Source organism: Dama dama, chromosome 2, assembly GCF_033118175.1.
Source record: "Dama dama isolate Ldn47 chromosome 2, ASM3311817v1, whole genome shotgun sequence".
Classification (NCBI taxonomy): domain Eukaryota; kingdom Metazoa; phylum Chordata; class Mammalia; order Artiodactyla; family Cervidae; genus Dama; species Dama dama.
The window spans coordinates 14,068,682-14,086,140 of NC_083682.1; the positions used below are offsets into that span (position 1 = coordinate 14,068,682).

General features: G+C 54.6%; 1 protein-coding gene across 3 annotated transcripts; it reads right to left on the minus strand.

Moving 5' to 3' along the window:
* Positions 1–778: 778 nt before the first annotated feature.
* On the minus strand, positions 779–16,960 carry MS4A15 (membrane spanning 4-domains A15). Of its 3 annotated transcripts, none has more exons than XM_061157456.1 (7): positions 15,855–16,960; positions 9,327–9,565; positions 5,868–5,990; positions 5,119–5,175; positions 2,789–2,881; positions 2,295–2,408; positions 779–1,352 (listed from the first exon to the last, which is right to left on the minus strand). In XM_061157456.1, exons 2-7 carry the CDS (start codon positions 9,549–9,551, stop codon positions 1,236–1,238), a joined length of 729 nt encoding a protein of 242 aa, XP_061013439.1. In that variant the 5' UTR covers positions 9,552–9,565; positions 15,855–16,960; the 3' UTR covers positions 779–1,235. The 3 variants fall into 3 exon arrangements, with proteins under 3 accessions (XP_061013439.1, XP_061013449.1, XP_061013430.1); XM_061157466.1 differs by having other exon boundaries at positions 9,327–9,579; XM_061157447.1 differs by lacking the exon at positions 15,855–16,960 and having other exon boundaries at positions 9,327–11,028.
* Positions 16,961–17,459: the final 499 nt, after the last annotated feature.

Below are 17,459 nucleotides of genomic sequence, written 5' to 3' on the forward strand. Positions count from 1 at the left end.
TGGTAGAGTGGGGACATGAATGCCTGCTTAGTTAGGCCCAGGTGGGGACAGAACAAGGGTGAGGATCACCTCACACAGAGCCCAGCATCCAGAGGTGCCCTTTTGCTGTGACGGTGCAACAGTTCCCCAGGTCTCCTGATCAATATGGGACAACCCTTTAAAGCCCCCAAAGTTAAAAACAAAACAAAACAGTCACTGCCATGAGACCAGATCAAGTTGTAAGCACAGTTTATTTCCCTCTGTGGTATGAGAGACAAGCCACCTGCCAGGGCCTCTAAATACCAGGTGTAACTGTCCCTTTGGCCTGGACACCCAGCCCAACTCATCAGACCTTCAGAGATGGCTTTCTCCCTAGGCTGGGGAGGGGGGGCGGGGTGAGTGGAGTACCCAGAGGCTAGGGGAGGTCCCGAGCCTCCCAGGGGAGGCGGCCACCACAGCTGCGGCCCGTGGATGCTGACCAGGGTGCCACGGGCTGGCCTCAGGCCTCCCCTGCAACCTCTCCAGCCCTGGAGGATGTGCAGGGCTGAGGCAATAGGGCCTCCAAACAGTTCTGCAGGCAGCTGGGGGCAGGGGTCATGCCTGACTTAAGACTTCAGACTTCTGGAAGCCCAGGGGAGCTGGAAGTGTCTTAAATGTCATCTGGTTCAACACCTTCTTTTCCAGGCAGGAGAACTGAGGCCTGATGACATGGCAGCAGATTATAGAGCTGGTCCTGGGGCCTGGTGACCCGAGGCCAAGCCACACCCCCCCCCACCCCCCCCCCCACCGGTTTGGCTCTGTGACCTCGGCAGCTGGACTCAGTTCTCCCTATTCTGGGTTCTCAGAGCTTAATGACTGTCCCAAGGCCTGAGGGCCAGGGCGGCCCCTGAACCCGTGTCCCAGTGAGGCCAGGGTTTCCAAAATAAGTAGACAGAAATCCAGGGCGGCATCGGGAGGCATTTTCTGATGAAGGGCGGCGCCCAGGGAGCAGAGGGGCACATACTCTTGACATCAACTAGCTCTTTTAGGAAATAAACCACTGCGGGAAATGTGTGGGACAGACATCCCCAGGGACTCCACTCGGTACCACAACATGAGAGGACTGGGGCGGTGGGCAGCCACCAGATAACCAAGGCGAGGCTGGGGAGAGGCTGGGCCCGGGATGGCGGGGTGGGGCGGGTGGAGGAACGTGGGGAGGCGGGAAGGGGGACTGGGGAAAGTGAGGGAGGCTGGGCTCCAACCGCCAGAGCGACCGTCTACTCTGAAGGCTCCTTGGGTATATACGCCACATTATCGTAGGCGGGGGGAGGAGAAGCTGCGGGGCTGGGGATGCTGAAGTCTGTGCCGAAGGCGTTCGGCAGGAAAATCACAGGCTGCAAAGGAAAAGAAAACAAACCCAGGCAATCCTGGTGGCTCCGGCGCCTTCGGGGAGCTGTTGCAATAGTGCCCTCTGGTGGGTATTGTGAGAACAGCGCCCTAGTAGTGAACGCTCCGAGGATGAATTGGCCCCAGGAATCAGTTCAACTAAATTTCCAAGAAGTATTTGTTGAGGTCACCTATGATCTGGGCATTGGAGGTACAGCAACGAAACCGACAGGAGTCTCATTTCTCTAGGAACTAAGGTTCTGGATTTCTTTGTCTCTGGACAGCCCTACACTGGTTCAAGGCCGGATACAGCGCCGGCATCCTTGTAGCCTCTTCGCGGCGGCTTCCCTGCCTCCAACCCCTACCGCTCCGCCCTGCTCCCCGCCCCCGCAGTGGGCAAACCCTCCAGATTGATTTCCCTGAGCCCCACTCTACTCACCCTCTCCTCTGAGCATACAGGCCTCTGCTCAGACTTTCAACAGCTCCACACCCCATTTTGCACAAATCCACCTCCCAAGCGGGACCCCCACCCCGTCCCCGCCCACACTATGGCCTGCATGTTTGTTTCCGTGAAGGCTGACTTTCAACTGGTTCCCTTGCCACGAAGGCCCTTCCTCCATCCCCTCTCTGTCTGCACTGTCCTCCAATTTGGGGAAAACGGAGGTCAATGCCCACCCGAGTCGTGCTGCCCTTCCTGATGCCCACGTCTCTTGACCCGTGAACTTCTGGAGGGCCCCACTCATCCCCGACAGCGATCCTCCTCGTCCCCAGCGCCCACCCTCCAGGGCTCCGCGAGCAGTCGCACAGAGCAGCGGGTCCCTTGATGCTGGCATGCCCCTGTGGCCACGAGGAAAACCTTCCCGCAGAAACTCCTTTGAGTTCCCAAATGTACCGGATGTACGAGTGGGGCGCTCTTTGAAGGGCCGGGGGAGCGGGGGTGAGGCACTCACCGCGAGGGCTTGGGCGCGAGTGGCTTGGCACCCGAAGTGGGTGGCAATGACCGCAATGAAGAACTCCAGTATGGTGAAGATGGTAAGCACGGCCAGATAGCCCCTGCCTACATCCTGGTGACCAAAACCCACAGTCAAGGCCAGCCAAGAATTCTAGAACAGAGGAGGAAAGAGGGCCCAGAGCGAGCCAGAATGACGTGCCCCAGGTCACACAGCCAGCCGGTGGCAGAGCTGGAGCAGGTCTCCCTGCTGCGTGATGCCTACTCTCCCTTGAACTCCAGATTGCTTCTCTGCGACCCGCCCCCCACCCTCCACTATGCCCACCCTTAAGGTAGGGTCCTGGGGTCCATATACACTTGGGGGGCTCTTGGGATTGGCAGGCTCTGCTGACGCCCAGGGCCCTACAACCTCCTTCCCCCCCACCCCCGCCTCCTCCTGGATGTGGCTGTTACTCTTCAAGTTTTCCCACTGCTGGGGACGTTCAGACAACACACCCAGTTAGTGACACCAAAATCCATGAGCAGAATGGCCGTCCCTGCAAAGGCCGCCATGGCGCTGAGAATGTTGGTCCCCAGACTGCTCCTCACCTGCAGGGGTAGAGATGGAGGGGAAGGAGAGGAGAGGGGAGGCGGGAGGAGGAGGAGGGACAGGAGCCTCCCACAACAGGCCTCCCGCGGCCCCCTGGGTCCTCACACCCATGCCCGTACCTGCGTCCTCCTTGACCTCCTTTCCTCCTGTCCTTCCCCGGGGACCTCAGGCGAATGGCCCTGCTGACCACTCCCCCCGCCCTTACCTTGAATCGTCTTCTTAGAAGCTGCTGGGAAAGGGGCCTGACCTCCTTCATGGCCTCCCTAGGTGGGGTCTGCAGAGGCTCCTTGCCCACCCATTAGTATGCTCCACCTCTCAGGCCGAGCATCCTGACGGTGCAGCTACCCCACGGGCAGGGGTCGGGGGAAGCCCTCTGCTGTGGACACTGAGGTTGGGAGAGGTGTTGGGGTCAGTTCCACGTGGTTCCAGGCAGTGGCTGGCAGAGCAAGCACTGCAGACGCCTGCCAGGCACCAGGCAGGGGAGACAGATGCAGGGGCTGTGAGCCTGAGAAACGGGGGTTGGAGGTCCGGGCCTCGCCCTCATCCGGAGGCTCCGGACTTGGGACAAGTGGACCCCTGGGTGGTCCAGGCGATGGCTCAGGGGTCACCCTCCCCATGCTGCTGGAACCTGATGCTCTTTTGACCCACTAGCTGAAGCCTTCTGGTTAAACAGCCCTAGCCTTAAAGTGGGGACCACTCACGGGTGGGCTGGGGATTGCAGGATTTGCTCAGGTTCAAAGACCCCGACTCCTCTTTTTCTGGATGACAGGGGGGAGGTCGTTGAGATCAGAGCAGCCTCACACGTAACCAATTAACTGATGAATGAATCCAGCAAACTTCTGTTGAGCACCTGGTGCCTGCCAGGCACTGTCCAGGATGCTGTGAGCATGGGGCAGAGTAATTCAGCTCTCTCTCCCCGCCCCCATCCAGACTTTACAGCCTGAGCTGGGGGGGGCGGGGAGTGGGTGGGATATAAGTTTGATTCTGAGGGTTCCCTGTGTCCAGTCCTGTCCCATTACAATCCATTCTCCACCCAGCAGCTCTCAGGAGTGTAAATAGAGCACCGATTCTCCTGCCCCCTGGTGGCTCAGACAGTAAAAGATCTGCCTGCAATGCAGGAGACCCACGTTTAATTCCTAAGTGGGGTAGATCTGCTGGAGAAGGGAATGGCAAACCCACTCCAGTATTCTTGCCTGGAGAATTCAATGGACGGAGGAGCCTTGTGGCCTACAGTCCAACTGAGTGACTAACACTTTCACTTCTCCCCCCCTCCACCCTCAGCTCCAACCTCTGTGGCCTCCCACTGCCCTTAAACTTGACTCCACCCACGAGTGTCTCCCCACCTTTCCCTCTCAGTTTAGTTCCTCTCACTCAGCCCCTGGTTTGCTGTAATCCAAAGACCTGGCCCCTTGTCCACCCTCTAGCCTGGGATACTGGTCTCCAGGCTCCTGTATGGCTGCTGCCCTCTGAACAATGAGCTCAGCAACACCTGCTCAAGGACTGCAGACTCTCCCAGCTGAGCAGAACCCCTCACATTATCCTGGGGCTTTGTTCAGCACTTTTCACTCTGTAAAGACCTTATCTGTGTGTGTGTGTGTGTGTGTGTGCATTTTTAGGCGGGGGTTGGGGGTGTCTTACCAGACATTAGAATAAGCTCCATGAGGACAGGGACTTGACTCTGGTGCGATGCTCAACACTCTCCCATCCAAAGCTTCCATTGCCCCCTGCCCTCCCCCCCAATCACCTGCAGAAGGCATGGAGCTGTCTGAGATGTCGACCCAGTGCATCTCTAACTTCTCTGCACTTCCCTTCCAAGACTTTTGCCCCAGTCAAATGGAGTCACACATAGTTTCCACGGTGACCCTGCCCATACTCCCTCCTTGCATCCTCATGATCTTCCTTCAGGATTCCTACATGTCCACCAAGGCCCAGATCAGCCATATCCTGTTAAGGAGGGCTTTTTGCCTTGTCCTTTTCTCTGGGCCATGAGCACTTCATCTACAGGCCCTCGCTTTCTGCCTCTTATGGTATTTTGAAAGTGCGTCTTGGTTTCTTCTAGGTGAGAAGAAACCAAGACAGGCAGGGCAGGGACTGTGTCTGGCTGTCTGGGTGTTACCCCATGCCTGGCCTCCAGCAGCTCCCTATGGAGTGCTTGGTGAGGGAGTCTTTGGAGGCAGGGCAGAGTGGAGCTGGCTGCAGCCCCACTCTCACCCCTGGGTCTCCCACTCAGACTTACCAGGCAACTGGTGTGGTTCTTCTCAGCTGCCACTGAGAGGGACCCCGAGATGATGAACTGTGTGGGGAAGCAGGTATCCTAGTGAGGCTTCAGCAGGGACACTGGGCAGGGCACACCATTCCTGGCACTATCAAGGCCATGGGTATCAGGGAAAGGCCAGCAGCCTCCTGGATGCCACCTTCTTGGCCTCCCGGCCAGGCAGTTGAGATCGCTCTGTGAGGGTATCCCATGGTTACTATGGGCCCCTGTCCAGGGAACTAGGGCCATGGCTTGAAAGATGAATGTTTTCGCTGACATTGTATCATTGGTAGGGAAGGCATTGCTCCTTCAGACATTCACTCATCAGACATTTCCTGAGCAGCAGGCATGTGGCAAGATCCTAGCAGAGTTGAATAAGACAGACAAGATCTCTGCCCTTATGAGGCTTCTATTCTAATTTGGGAAGATGGACACTTAGCAAATAAACAATGAAGAATGCTTAGAAGTTTGAAGGATGGAGGCTGGGTAACTACAGGTGTTTCACGTCCTTATCCCTTGCCTTCATCCCCTTCATTCCATCCTTTAGGCGGGGAGCAGGCTAAGCTCTATGCTGGGAGCTTTTCACACACAGGAGTGGGGTCTGGGTCAGGTAATGATTAGGGTTTGTGGCTGGGAGTTAGATTTAGGCTCAGGCCCCCACCCAGGAGCCGCTGTGCCTAGGAGAATGAGGTGGAGGGTGAGCCCCCCGCCCAGATGGCCCCGGCACTCACGCAGGCTCCTCCCCAGAAGGGGACGCCGCCTTCGATGAAGAGCATCCCCAAGTGGCCGCGGCGGACCATGAGCAGGACGCCGCCGAAGCCCAGGTGGATAAGGCCGATGAGAATCTGGACGGTCTGCGGGGAGCAGACGGCGGCTCAGCCAGGCGGGCGCGGCGGGCTCCACACCGCCCCCTGCCGGCCGCAGAGGAGAGCGTGGCAAGGCCCTGCAGTCCCGCTTTGAACCCTCAGCGACTCCGAAATAAACTCAGATTCCCTTCTTTTAAGGAGACATCATTATAACAACTGTAAAAGACACGGTATTTTAAGATGGAAAGCCAGTTCCCCACAGCTTTCAGGACCCACCCTTCTGTTTCCATGTCTCCACGGGTTTGCCTTTTGCTCTGACCAGGTCTCAAGCATCCTGTGTTGCTGCTTGGTTTCTTAGCCCTCATGTCAATGGCTCAGCATTCCCTGCGCTGACTGCCTCACCGCTTCCTTCCTTGTGCCCCTGCAGCCTGCACAGATATCTCCTTGAGTGTTTTTCTCATTGGAGTGTCGTTGATGCATCCCAGTCACGTGCAGGAGCTGCCGCCTACCACCTGGAATCTGGACTTAGGTTTTATATTGATTAGTTAATCAATTAATTAAAGGAGTAGTTTCCCAGCACCTCACTGATCCATTCTCAGAAGCGGGATGGTTTTCCCAAGGATGAGAACAATGTTGGCTTCTGATTCATGATACCACATTTCTTTCTAAGTGGGTTTTTTTTTTTCTTTTTGTTTTGTTCGTTTGTTTTAAAGTATCTATTTATTTGGCTGCTTTGGGTCTTGGTTGAGGCATACAGGATCCTTCATCATGCAGCATGGATTCTCTAGTTGGAACATGCAGGCTGCAAAGTGCCCAAGCCTCAGTAGTTGCAGCAGGCAGGTTGTGGGATCTTACTTCCCCTACCAGGAATTGATCCCTCATCCACCTGCCTTGCAAGGCAGATTCTTAACCACTGGACCACCAGGGAACTCCCTGTTTTCCAAATGGTTTTGGTAACAACTGAATCTAGAACTGTATGGAAAGGGACATTGATGGCCCCTGAACTCATCCTCTGTCTAATCCAGGTGGTGGTGGTGGTTTAGTCACTAAGTCGTGTCCAACTCTTGCGACCCCATGGACTATAGTCTGCCAGGCTCCTCTGTCGATGGGATTCTCCAGGCAAGACTACTGGAGTGGGTTGCCATTTCCTCCTCCAGGGGATCTTTCCGACCCTGGAATCGAACCTGGGTCTCCTGCATTGCAGGCCGATTCTTTACTGACGGAGCTACTAGGGAAGATCCTAATCCAGGAGCCCTGTCCATCTCCTGACTTCTAAATGGACTCCCTTAGTGATGAGGTGCTCACTGTGGTCCATTTATGGGCAGTTCAGGCTGTAGAATCATATCTTAGGATCATGTGCTATATATATGTCTTCCTAACATGACAGCCAAGCATTTGTACATTTAAAGGCATGACCCTTTGAATCCTCTCTTTCCTTCTCTCTTCGGTCACATGTCTTCCATCTTTTCTGTGCCCTTATGGGGCATCACGTCCCAGCTGCCAAGGCCACTCTCCTCCTCGGGTCCTTCCCCTGCTACTGGATCAACACTGCTATTCCAGTTACTCCTCGTAAGACACTGGCTGCCACTTACCAAATGCCTGTCTACACTAAGTGATGTGCTGGGTGTTTTAAAGACATTATCTCTTTTAACCCTAATGTGATGAGGTAGGTATCCTAAAATTATTATCTTGATTTCAGAAATGAGGAAATTGAGGAAAATGAGGTTCAGAGATATTCAGTAATTTGTGCGAGGTCTCCCAGCTAGGAAGTGGCAGGCCAACTAATCTAAAGCCAGTATTCTCCCTGGCTGACACTCCCTAGAACCTATCTATAGTTTCTCCTTTTTACATTTTTCAGCAATTTTCATTTGTCTCAGCAAAGCCCTTTGGGGGTCATTGTTTCCCAGAGTCTGATCTGAGATTTCCAGTCTCCAGCAATGGATCCACTATCTTTGTCCATTGCTTCTAGTTCATTCCTGCCCCAGTGGAGTTGGTGCAGCCTTTAGGCTCCTAAGTTCCAGCATATTCAAGCCCGAGCCTTGGGCCAGCGACTGGCTTTGATGAACCTAAGCTCCCTAATCTGTCCAGTGGGAACTATAACCCCTGTCTCACAAGTGGTGTTGAGACTCTAAGGAGACTATGCGTGCAAATTCCTTGGCCCAGCGTGCGCACCTCTCGGGGGGCTCTCAGTAAATGAGAGTTGTCATCACTGTGGTCATCACCACCATCATCATCAATTAAACTATGTTTTCATCTTCCACTAGGACAAACTGAGGCTGAGGGACAAGCTGAAGACACTCCGCATGTAATATATAGATAAATATGTGTATCTATCTGTCTGTCTATCTACTGATCTCCCTCCAAGAGATCAATATCTCAAGGCTATCTGAGGTTGGACTGTCAGCCCTTCAGGAGCCAAGAGCTGGCCTTGCTACCACTTCAGCTTCATCTCATCTCCCTCCTTCCTCTGCTCATCGCCTTCTAGCCATGTCCACCTTCTATTTTGTCCTTGAACAAGCCACCTCAGGGCCTCTGCACTTGCTGTTTCCTCTACCTGATGAGCCAGTCTCTGTCCCCTCACTTGGCTGGCTTCAGCCCAGCATTTAGATTATTAGCTACAATGTCATCTCCCCAGACAGACCTCTCTGTCCATCTTTGCTAGTGTTGCCCCTCCCCCATGATCATTTTTTACCTCACTGCCTCATTTGGAGTTGTCTCAGTCATTTTTTCATTGGTTTACTCTCTGTGAGCTCTGCAGAATGGTCCTTGTCTGCCTGGTGCATGGCTGCATCCCCAAGTCCTCACTGCTGCTGCTACTGCTAAGTCACTTCAGTCGTGTCTGACTCTGTGCGACTCCATCCCTGGGAGAACACTGGAGTGTTCTTGCCTGCCATCCAGGCAAGAACACTGGAGTGGGTTGCCATTTCCTTCTCCAATGCATAAAAGTGAAAAGTGAAAGTGAAGTCGCTCAGTCATGTCTGACTCTTCGCGACCCCACGGACTGCAGCCTACCAGGCTCCTCCGTCCATGGGATTTTCCAGGCAAGAGTACTGGAGTGGGGTGCCATTGCCTTCTCCTCAAGTCCTCACTAAGCACCTACCAATTGCTACCCTGGTGGCTCAGATAGTAAAGAATCCACCTGCAGTGCAGGAGACCTGAGTTTGATCCCTGGATTGGGAGGATCCCCTGGAGGAGGGCATGGCAACCCACTCCAGTCTTCTTGACTGGAGAATCGCCATGGACAGAGGAGCCTGGCGAGCTGCAGGCAATAGGGTTGCAAAGATACGGCTGCGCAACTAAGCATAGCACATATCTCCAAGGTGCATGAGTGCCCCCTCCTTGCCCAGCACCTATGCCCCAGGTGGCTGGAGAGACTGTTCTTACCCCCAAAGCCTTGGGCTCTCCCGTCAGGAATGTCTCCCCGGGCCGCAGGTCTGGCGGCTGGGTGACCCGTGGTGTCTGCACCCCCAGCGGCGGCTCCTCGTACTGCATGATCCCTGGAGGCGGGCACAGGGAGGTGGGCAGGATGGCTGGGGGCGGGCGGAGGCCGCTGGCGTTGCTGGGTGGGATGACGACAAACACGCCGTTGCTGGAGGGAGCCGTGGACATCGTGCTCAGAAAGCCTGGGAGACAGAGGCTCCGGAAGTAATAATGACAGTGATGATGGTTACGCATCTGCACAAGAGACTGTCAGTTTATCAACAACCTGCCTGCCTACCTACCCCTGTTCACTGCGGTCCCCAGAGGCTGGCACCAAAATCTCTGCTCAAGTGAAGAAGGGAAGCTTCCCTCAGGGAAGTAAAGGGACGTCAGAGGTCAAGGTGAGGCAAGGCCAAGACTTGAGTCCAGTCTTTCTGACCCTAGAAATCACATTCTCCATCTCTGTTATTATCACATGGAAAGGCCCTTTAGGAGGAACATGCATTTAAATTGCCTCCTTTGCCCAGAGAGGACAAGTGACTTACTCAAGGACACACAGCTAGTATGAGCCAGAGCTGAGCATAGCTTCACAGGGGACTGGAGCTCACCCACCACTTCCTGTCCCTTAGCCCAGGGCTAATGAGCTTGAATAAATAATCCCCCTGGGCGATTTCCTCCCGTGGGAGCCTTCCTCTTGGCCACCCAAGCAATCACCATTATAGTAGACAAGCCATGCATGGAGTATGGAAACTTTATGCGTAGGTGGCCTAAGCAAATGCTTTGGGGAAAACCACCCAACTGTCAGGAGATGGGCTTACGAGGACCAGCAGAGGGATGAACCTGCCAGATTACACAATGAAATGAAGAACAGGCATCTTTCTCATTGACGTTAATTGGTTCAGCACACGACTCTGCAGATAGAAGCTGGGACTTGAATCCTGGCCCCTCTGGGTATCAGGAGACCTGGGGGCAAGGTGGCCACCTGCCCCAGCCTCAGTTTCCTTATCTGTTCAGTGGGGATAAGAACACTGAGAGATAATCTCATAGGGTTTGGTGTGAACTAAAATAACACACAACCTTGAGAAAAGCCATCCTTCAGAGTCTAGCCACAACTAGGAGTCAGGCACAGGGTCCATGCCCTCAAGGAGCCTCGTGTCTGGTGGGAGGAGCAAGAGAAGCTTGTAATTCAGCCCAGCAGATGATGACAGCATTGACTGAGCACCAAGCTCGGGGTTGGGAGTAGGAAGAAGAATTAACAAGGCATATCCCTTGGGATGGACAGGTGCACACGGCTATATTTAAAATGGATAACCAACAAGGACCTACTATATAGCACAGAGAACTCTGCTCAGCATTGTGTGGCAGCTCGGATGGGAAGGGAGTTTGGGGGAGATGGATACATGTATATGTATGGCTGAGTCCCTTTGCCGTGCACCCGAAACTATCACAATATTGCTAATTAATCACCTATACCCCAATACAGAATAGAAAGTTAAAAAAAAAAAGAAAGAATGTCCTGTCCTCAGACTCTGGCAAGGTAGAGCAGGGCTCTGCTAGGCCAGGGTGCTGGTGGAGGTGGGAACTGATTCCACCTCATTGGTTGTGAGCTCAGTCGCGTCTTCAGGGAGGACGCAGACCTGAAACTCGGGTCCTCAGAGGCGGCTATTCTCTGCTCTCACCTCCCCACCCACGTTCCTTCCCTTTTCTCTTTCTCTCGTCGTCCATCTTTTTCTTTCCCAGCCTATTGCCCTTTTCTTTCTTCACCAGACGTATTTGAGAAGAGTAGGCGACAGCTGAGGATGTTGTGAAAGAGTCCCTGGTCTGGTAGTCCAAGCACATGGGACCAGAGTGAGATGCTGGGAGACGGAGGGTCTGGATTGAGGAGAACCCCTCCTGCCCCAGGAGTCCTCGCTTCTTGAGGTGTGAATAATGAGCGTTTAAGTCCTCATCTCATTCTAAGGGAGAGAAGGCATGGATTGTTAGCTCTGCTTAGAGATGCTTCCCTGATGGCTCAGCAGATAAAGAATCTGCCTGCAATACAGGAAACACAGGGGACATGGGTTCAATCCTGTGTGGGGAAGATCTCCTGGAGAAGGAAATGGCAACTACTCCAGTATCCTTGCTTGAAAAATCCCATGGCCAGGGGATCCTGGTGGGCTACAGTCCAATGGGTCTCAAAGAGTTGGACACGACTTCCTCATGCAAGTTCATTTAAAGAAACCACCCACATTCTCACCATCACCTGAAAAGGATATTTAGCACCAGAGAGGGAGGAAGGGCATAATTTTAGAAAAAAAGGACAAAATCTTTAGGTGGAACACATTTAACTTGGTGCTGCTTTGCCTGTAGAGTTGTCATTTCATCAGGGACAAGGTTCACTGGTGGCTCAGATGGTAAAGAACCTGCCTGCAACACGGGAGACCTGGGTTTGGCCCCTGACTCAGGAAGATCCCCTGGAGAAGGGATGGGCAACCCACTCAAGTATTCTTGCCTGGAGAATTCCATGGACAGAGGAGCCTGGCGGGCTACAGTCCATGGGGTTGCAAAGAGTCAGACACAACTGAGTGACTAACACTTTCAACACAGGTGAAAACTATGTCTGGACCCATGGTGATTTGGAGCGCATCTGTGAACACTCTCTGGGGGCCCAAGAAGCAGCACCATGACCTACACCGTTCCTGGGCTCTCTGAGGGGGCCAGAGGGGCCTCAGAAGGGAGCACAGGCATAATTAACAGCATCTCTCCCAGGTGGGTGGTGAGAAACTTGCTAAAACTGAGACCTCACTCCCCTTTAGATGAAAAGAAAACACCTACAAAAATAGGCTCTCAGCTGATGTCGCGGGTTAAGAGGCAATGAAAGTGTCACAGAGCTCCTGAGACTTGAAATTCTCTACTCACCCCTCTGAAGCTCCCATCAGCATCGCCACACCATCAGGCCAGGGACCACCATTCTGTCGGGTTCCAGAGGCCACGTGGCCCATGCCCCTAGCTATGTGCCACCCAGAAAGAGACTCTGTTTTCCTTGCGAATGAATCAGCCAGCTCACTGTAAGCCCTGATCGACGTGTGTCAGGGACAGGCAGGTGGAAAAGGGGCAAAGTCATGATCCCCTGCATCCAGGAGCTTACCAGATACCCACCAGGGGAACGGGTACCCAGACATCAACAAGGTGTGATATGAGAGCTGCACAGCCTTCTGCAGTTTGTGGAGTCCTTATGTGTATGGGAACCATGGAACCTTATAACAGCCCCTGAGGTCAGGGTTAATCAGTCCATTTTGCAGACCAGTAAACTGAGGGTCAGGGCTTCTCTGGTGGCTCAGTCAGTAAAGAATCCACCTGCAATGCAGGAGACCCAGGTCTGATTCCTTTATTTGGAAGATCCCCTGGAGGAGAGCATGGCAACTCACTCCAGTATTCTTGCCTGAAGAATCCCATGGACAGAGGAGCCTGGTGGGCTACAGTCTATGGGGTCACAAGAGTCAGACACAACTTAGTGACTAAACCACCACCAAACTGAGGGTCAGATATTGTAGTGTGGTCGAGTGGCCCAGGCCATAGGCCCTGAAATTGGACATAATTGTCAGAGATGTTAAAACAAAAGTTTCAGCTGACTTCAGATACTGGAATGAACTTTGCCACAGACTACCTGGTAGAACTTGCCAAAAGCAGGCGGTTGTGAACCTATTAGGTGACTTTGCCACCTTCACCCACATGGCTGGGAGTGGAAACTGAGAGCGGATTTTGGAGAGACTATTTAGCGTGATCTGAATTTAAATACAGGGGAAGGAAAGGTTTCCTGTTCACCTTGAGGCAAAAGGGAGGGGCTGGCTTTAAGGACAGTTGGAGAAATTGACATGCACTCCTGCATTTTGGGCCTCCCATGATTCTGAGTTGAGGGAGGGGTTTTGGGGGAAGGTACATGGGAGAGAGACCCCTCCCAGTGATGAGGGGGCGCATCCAGAGACCTGGTAAAACACCTCTGCAGAGAAACTGGCTTGAACACTGCCAGCCTCAAAGGAGGGTGGTGGGTGCTTGCAAGAGCAGCAGTTAGTTCCCCTGTCCCTTCATCTCTTCCATCTCTCCTCCTTCTGCAGCCCTGGAGAAACTGCAGTCAACCAGCTAGGGGGAGGGGAAGTTGGGAAAGCCGGGGAGAGGTCCTCCAGGTCCTCTTCTTACCTGCCGTATGCTGGGCTGAGGAGCCTGTGCGCTAAACTCCTTGTGACCTAACAGGATATCGGACCCTCCTGTGACCAAATCGGGGGTGTTTGCCTCATGTGAGAGCAGCCAGAAGAGTGTAGTGACCATCCCAGTTTCGATCTCACATAGTCGCTGTGAGTTTTAAAAGAAACTGCCCGCCTCGAGTCCAGCACAGTGCCTGGCAAGTAGGGAGCAACCAATGCTTCTAGCCTCTGTTGCTAGTGACATCCTTATGAAGTAAGTGCTATCTCCGTTTTGCTGATGAAGAAATTGAGCTCAGAGACATTAAGTGATGTGTATGGTCTCTGTCCAGTGACTTATTCGATTCTTTGTGAGCCTCAGTTTCCCCATCTGTAAAATGGGTCCTAAAAATCCCTTCTGGCGCTCAAGCCCTGCTCCTGTGGAACCTGGGGTGAGGTGAACTGTCCTTTCCCTGGGGGCTTCTCTCCAGGACCTTCATGGGCAGGCAGAGACACGGGTGGCTCAGGAGAGAGGGCTTATTACCTGTTGTTTTGAACATAAGCAAGGTGACCTGCCCAGGGTCACATGGTCAGGGTAAGGGATGGAGCTGGGATGCAAACCTAGGTCTTCTCACTCCACCTTCGGCTCTTTCCCAGTTCTCTGAGGCCCCTCTGATGTGGGGGCCACACTGTCGGGACACAGAGCTGCACAGAGAGCCCCAGGACACTGAGTCCACTGGCTGCCCTCCCCGGAGCCAAGGTGCCCTGGTCCTACACTGATTCATGGACCCACCGCCTCTGGCTGGGCCAACTGCACCTCTCAGCTGCCTGGACTTGTCTTGTGAGCATCTCTAAGCATCAACTTTACTCACGAGGCACCAGAAGCAGTTTTGTTCATTCACAGTCACAGCAGCTGGGAAGGGGGAGGTGTTACCAGCTGGAGGAGAGAGGCTCTTGATGAAAGGCAAAGAGCACATCTGGGGGGGTGGGGTGGGCGCTGCACATCTTGGAGGGGGCAGCTTTGCCGAGTGGCTGAGATCTCAGGCCCCAGGGGTTAGCCTGGGAAGAATCCAGCCTACCCCTCTGCTCTATCAGCTGCAGGCCCTGGGGCAAGTTGCCTAACCTCCTTGAGTCTCAGTGTCCCCATCAGTCAAGTGGGCGACTATGATGTTGGTGGGAGGTGAGGTGCTCGAGTCTTCTGAGGATGCCCCATCTACTCCCCTCCCCCCCCCCCCCCCCCCCGCCTCCCGGCCCCACCTCTGTGTCGATGGGCAGGAATTGGTCCCTTCTCTCTAAGTCTGAGCCTGCGGTGTCAGGCTGGCAGAAAGCTACTAGGCTTCTCCAATCCCAGCCCGTTCAGGACGGGTCAGACCTGCTTTGCTGTCCTGGAAATGATGCTGTCAGATGCACACACATGTTGGAGGAGGACAGGCCTCCCCCCACCCCTACTGCCTGGCCCCTCTGAAGGTTTCCACTATGCTCTGCTGCCCACTCTGCATTGAGGGCCTGGGGGACAGTCGCTTCCCCTTGCTGGGCCTCTGATTCCTCATCTATAAAAGAGAAAAGTGAAAAGTGAAGTCGGTCAGTTGTGTCCGACTCGTTGCGACCCCATGGATTGCAGCCTACCAGGCTTCTCCGTCCATGGGAGAGAAAAGAGAGGTGAGATAATATTTGTCCCTAAGCCCCTCGCCAGCTTAGAATCTGCCAGGTCCTTTTCTTTCCTTGGAGAAGGGAGGGACAGGATTGGAATCACCTTTCGGCCTGCCTGAGGGGAGGGGTGGGGTGTAGGGTAAGGAGGGGGAGGGTCGGGGAAGCTGAGAGGAGGATTCAGTTTCCCTGAGAGGACGGTTGGTGGCCCAGGGTCTCAGGGGATACCCGAGGCTTCTCAGTGACTGGCTTTGAGGAGAGAAGACCCATGCCCTTTCTCTAGGCCAACACCTGGCCGTGGTCCTGAGCTGAGGGTCCCCATCAGAGGGAGGCCAGGAATTCAGAGACCGGGGAGCTGTCCTGCCCACTTAGTGCTGGGTGGGGAAGGACCCGGGGTCATCACCGTCTCTGCCCAGTGGTCTCCTCGTCTCTACTTGCCTGGCATCTGACGTGCCTCTGCCCCGGATCCTCTGTCACACCTCATGTCTCCTGTCTCCCCCAGGTCCCCTGTCTTCTTCCAGGTCCCCTGTCTTGCCCCAGGTCCCTGTCTTGTCCCAGGTCCCCTGTCTCCTTCCTGGTCCCCTGTCTTGTCCTACATCCCCTGTCTCGCCTCATGCCCCCTGTGCCCCACGCCCCCCCATCCCGCCCCAGGCCTGGGCCCTGCTTCTGGAAGGCCAGGCGTACTCACCCAGCTGTCACCGCTGCCGTGCCCACTGCCGCCTGTTCCCCGCTGCCACTGCTCTTCGGCTGCCCCTCCTGAGTTCACACATGCTCCTGTGAAAGCCTTGCTATTCGTGTGGGGCTTGGAAATTCTCTGCTGTGAGCTGCCGCCTCTGGGAAGTTCTCAAGTCCCTCCCGGCTCTGCGGCCTCACCCATCCGGCCTGACCCACCCAGGGGCCCAGAAAGCTGCTGCTGGGACCATGGGCTCCTGGGAGCAGGGCCCCTGCGGGCATCAGCTCCTTCCCTCGACATTCAGAGGGGAGACTAGGCCTGGAGGAGCTAGTGGCCTTCTGGGGTCCCACTGTGAGTGTCAGAGCCGGGACCTGGTCCACAGGGGTCCCCGTCAGCCTCCACCCTCTTGCTGCTCAGGATGGGGGAAGCCTGAGAGTCACCCGGAGGAAGCGGCCTGACTTCTTCCAGCTGAACCTGTCTGACATCGGGTAGTCAGTCCCCCGCTTTCCCATGGCAGAGCACAGAGTGTGTGATTGTAGGAGTGAGTGTGAGCAGGTGTGAGTACATGTGTGTGAGGGTGTGGACATGCGTGTGAGAGAACATGTGTGTGAGTGTACCTGAGCTTGTGAAAGCGTGTGTGTGTGTGGAGTGCATGCATGTGAACATGTGTAGGCATGCATGAGTGTAGGTGTGTAAGTGTGGGTGTATGTGAGTGTCTGTGAGCATGTGACCATGTGTGCAGGTGTGACTGTGGTGTGCGAGTATGTGGGGGTGTGAACTTATGTGAGGGTATTGGAATGTGTTAGCATGTGTGACTGTGAGTGTGCATGCCCACAGAGTGGTGTTTGAGTGGTACAGGCATAGAGAATTTGTGCACCAGTTTCTAGATTCAAGTTCTCATCAAAATAGCCCCTGTGATCTCTGGGCACAGTCAGGGAGATGGTTTGGGGGTGGACTGGAAGGGCATGGCCCCGGCTGGCTCTCAGCTCAACCAGGTATAGAACAGTCTGATTGCAGAAATGGGCCTGGTTCTCTTTCCCTCCATATCCACACCTCCTGCAGCTACAGTAGGAGTCTAGTTCCCCAAACCCTTGGATCCAGGCTGCCTTGGGTGCAGCAGAAGTGGCCGGTGCCAGCTCTGACCTGAGGCCTCAGGAGGTGTCACCTGCTTCTGTCCTCTTCAGGAAACCAGCACCTGCCATGCAGCATGTCCCGGCCAGCCTGCTGGAGGACGAGAGCCAAGCCAGCCCAGCTGTGCCCGCAGAGGCCCCAGAGTGTGGGAGAGCATGGCCAAGGTCAGCAGGGCCCTCTGGCTGACCCTGAGCTGAAAACAAACACATGGGTGAGCCTAGATCAGAGCAGGAGGCCTGCCCAGACAACCCAGTGACTGGTGAGCAAGAATAAACGCTTATGGAGGAATGCCATGGAGGTTCCATGGTTGTCTTGTGGTCCTTCTCTGGCGATAGGTGAATGAAGAAGTCTGTTCTCCCGTGGCGGCCTCCTCATCTCTTACATCAGCAACTCCGTAGGCCAGGGACCAAAGAATCGCTGCTGACCCTTCAAGAACCGGGAGCAGCCGGAAAAATGGAACTGTCCAGACTCTAAGCCCAGCACTAAGCC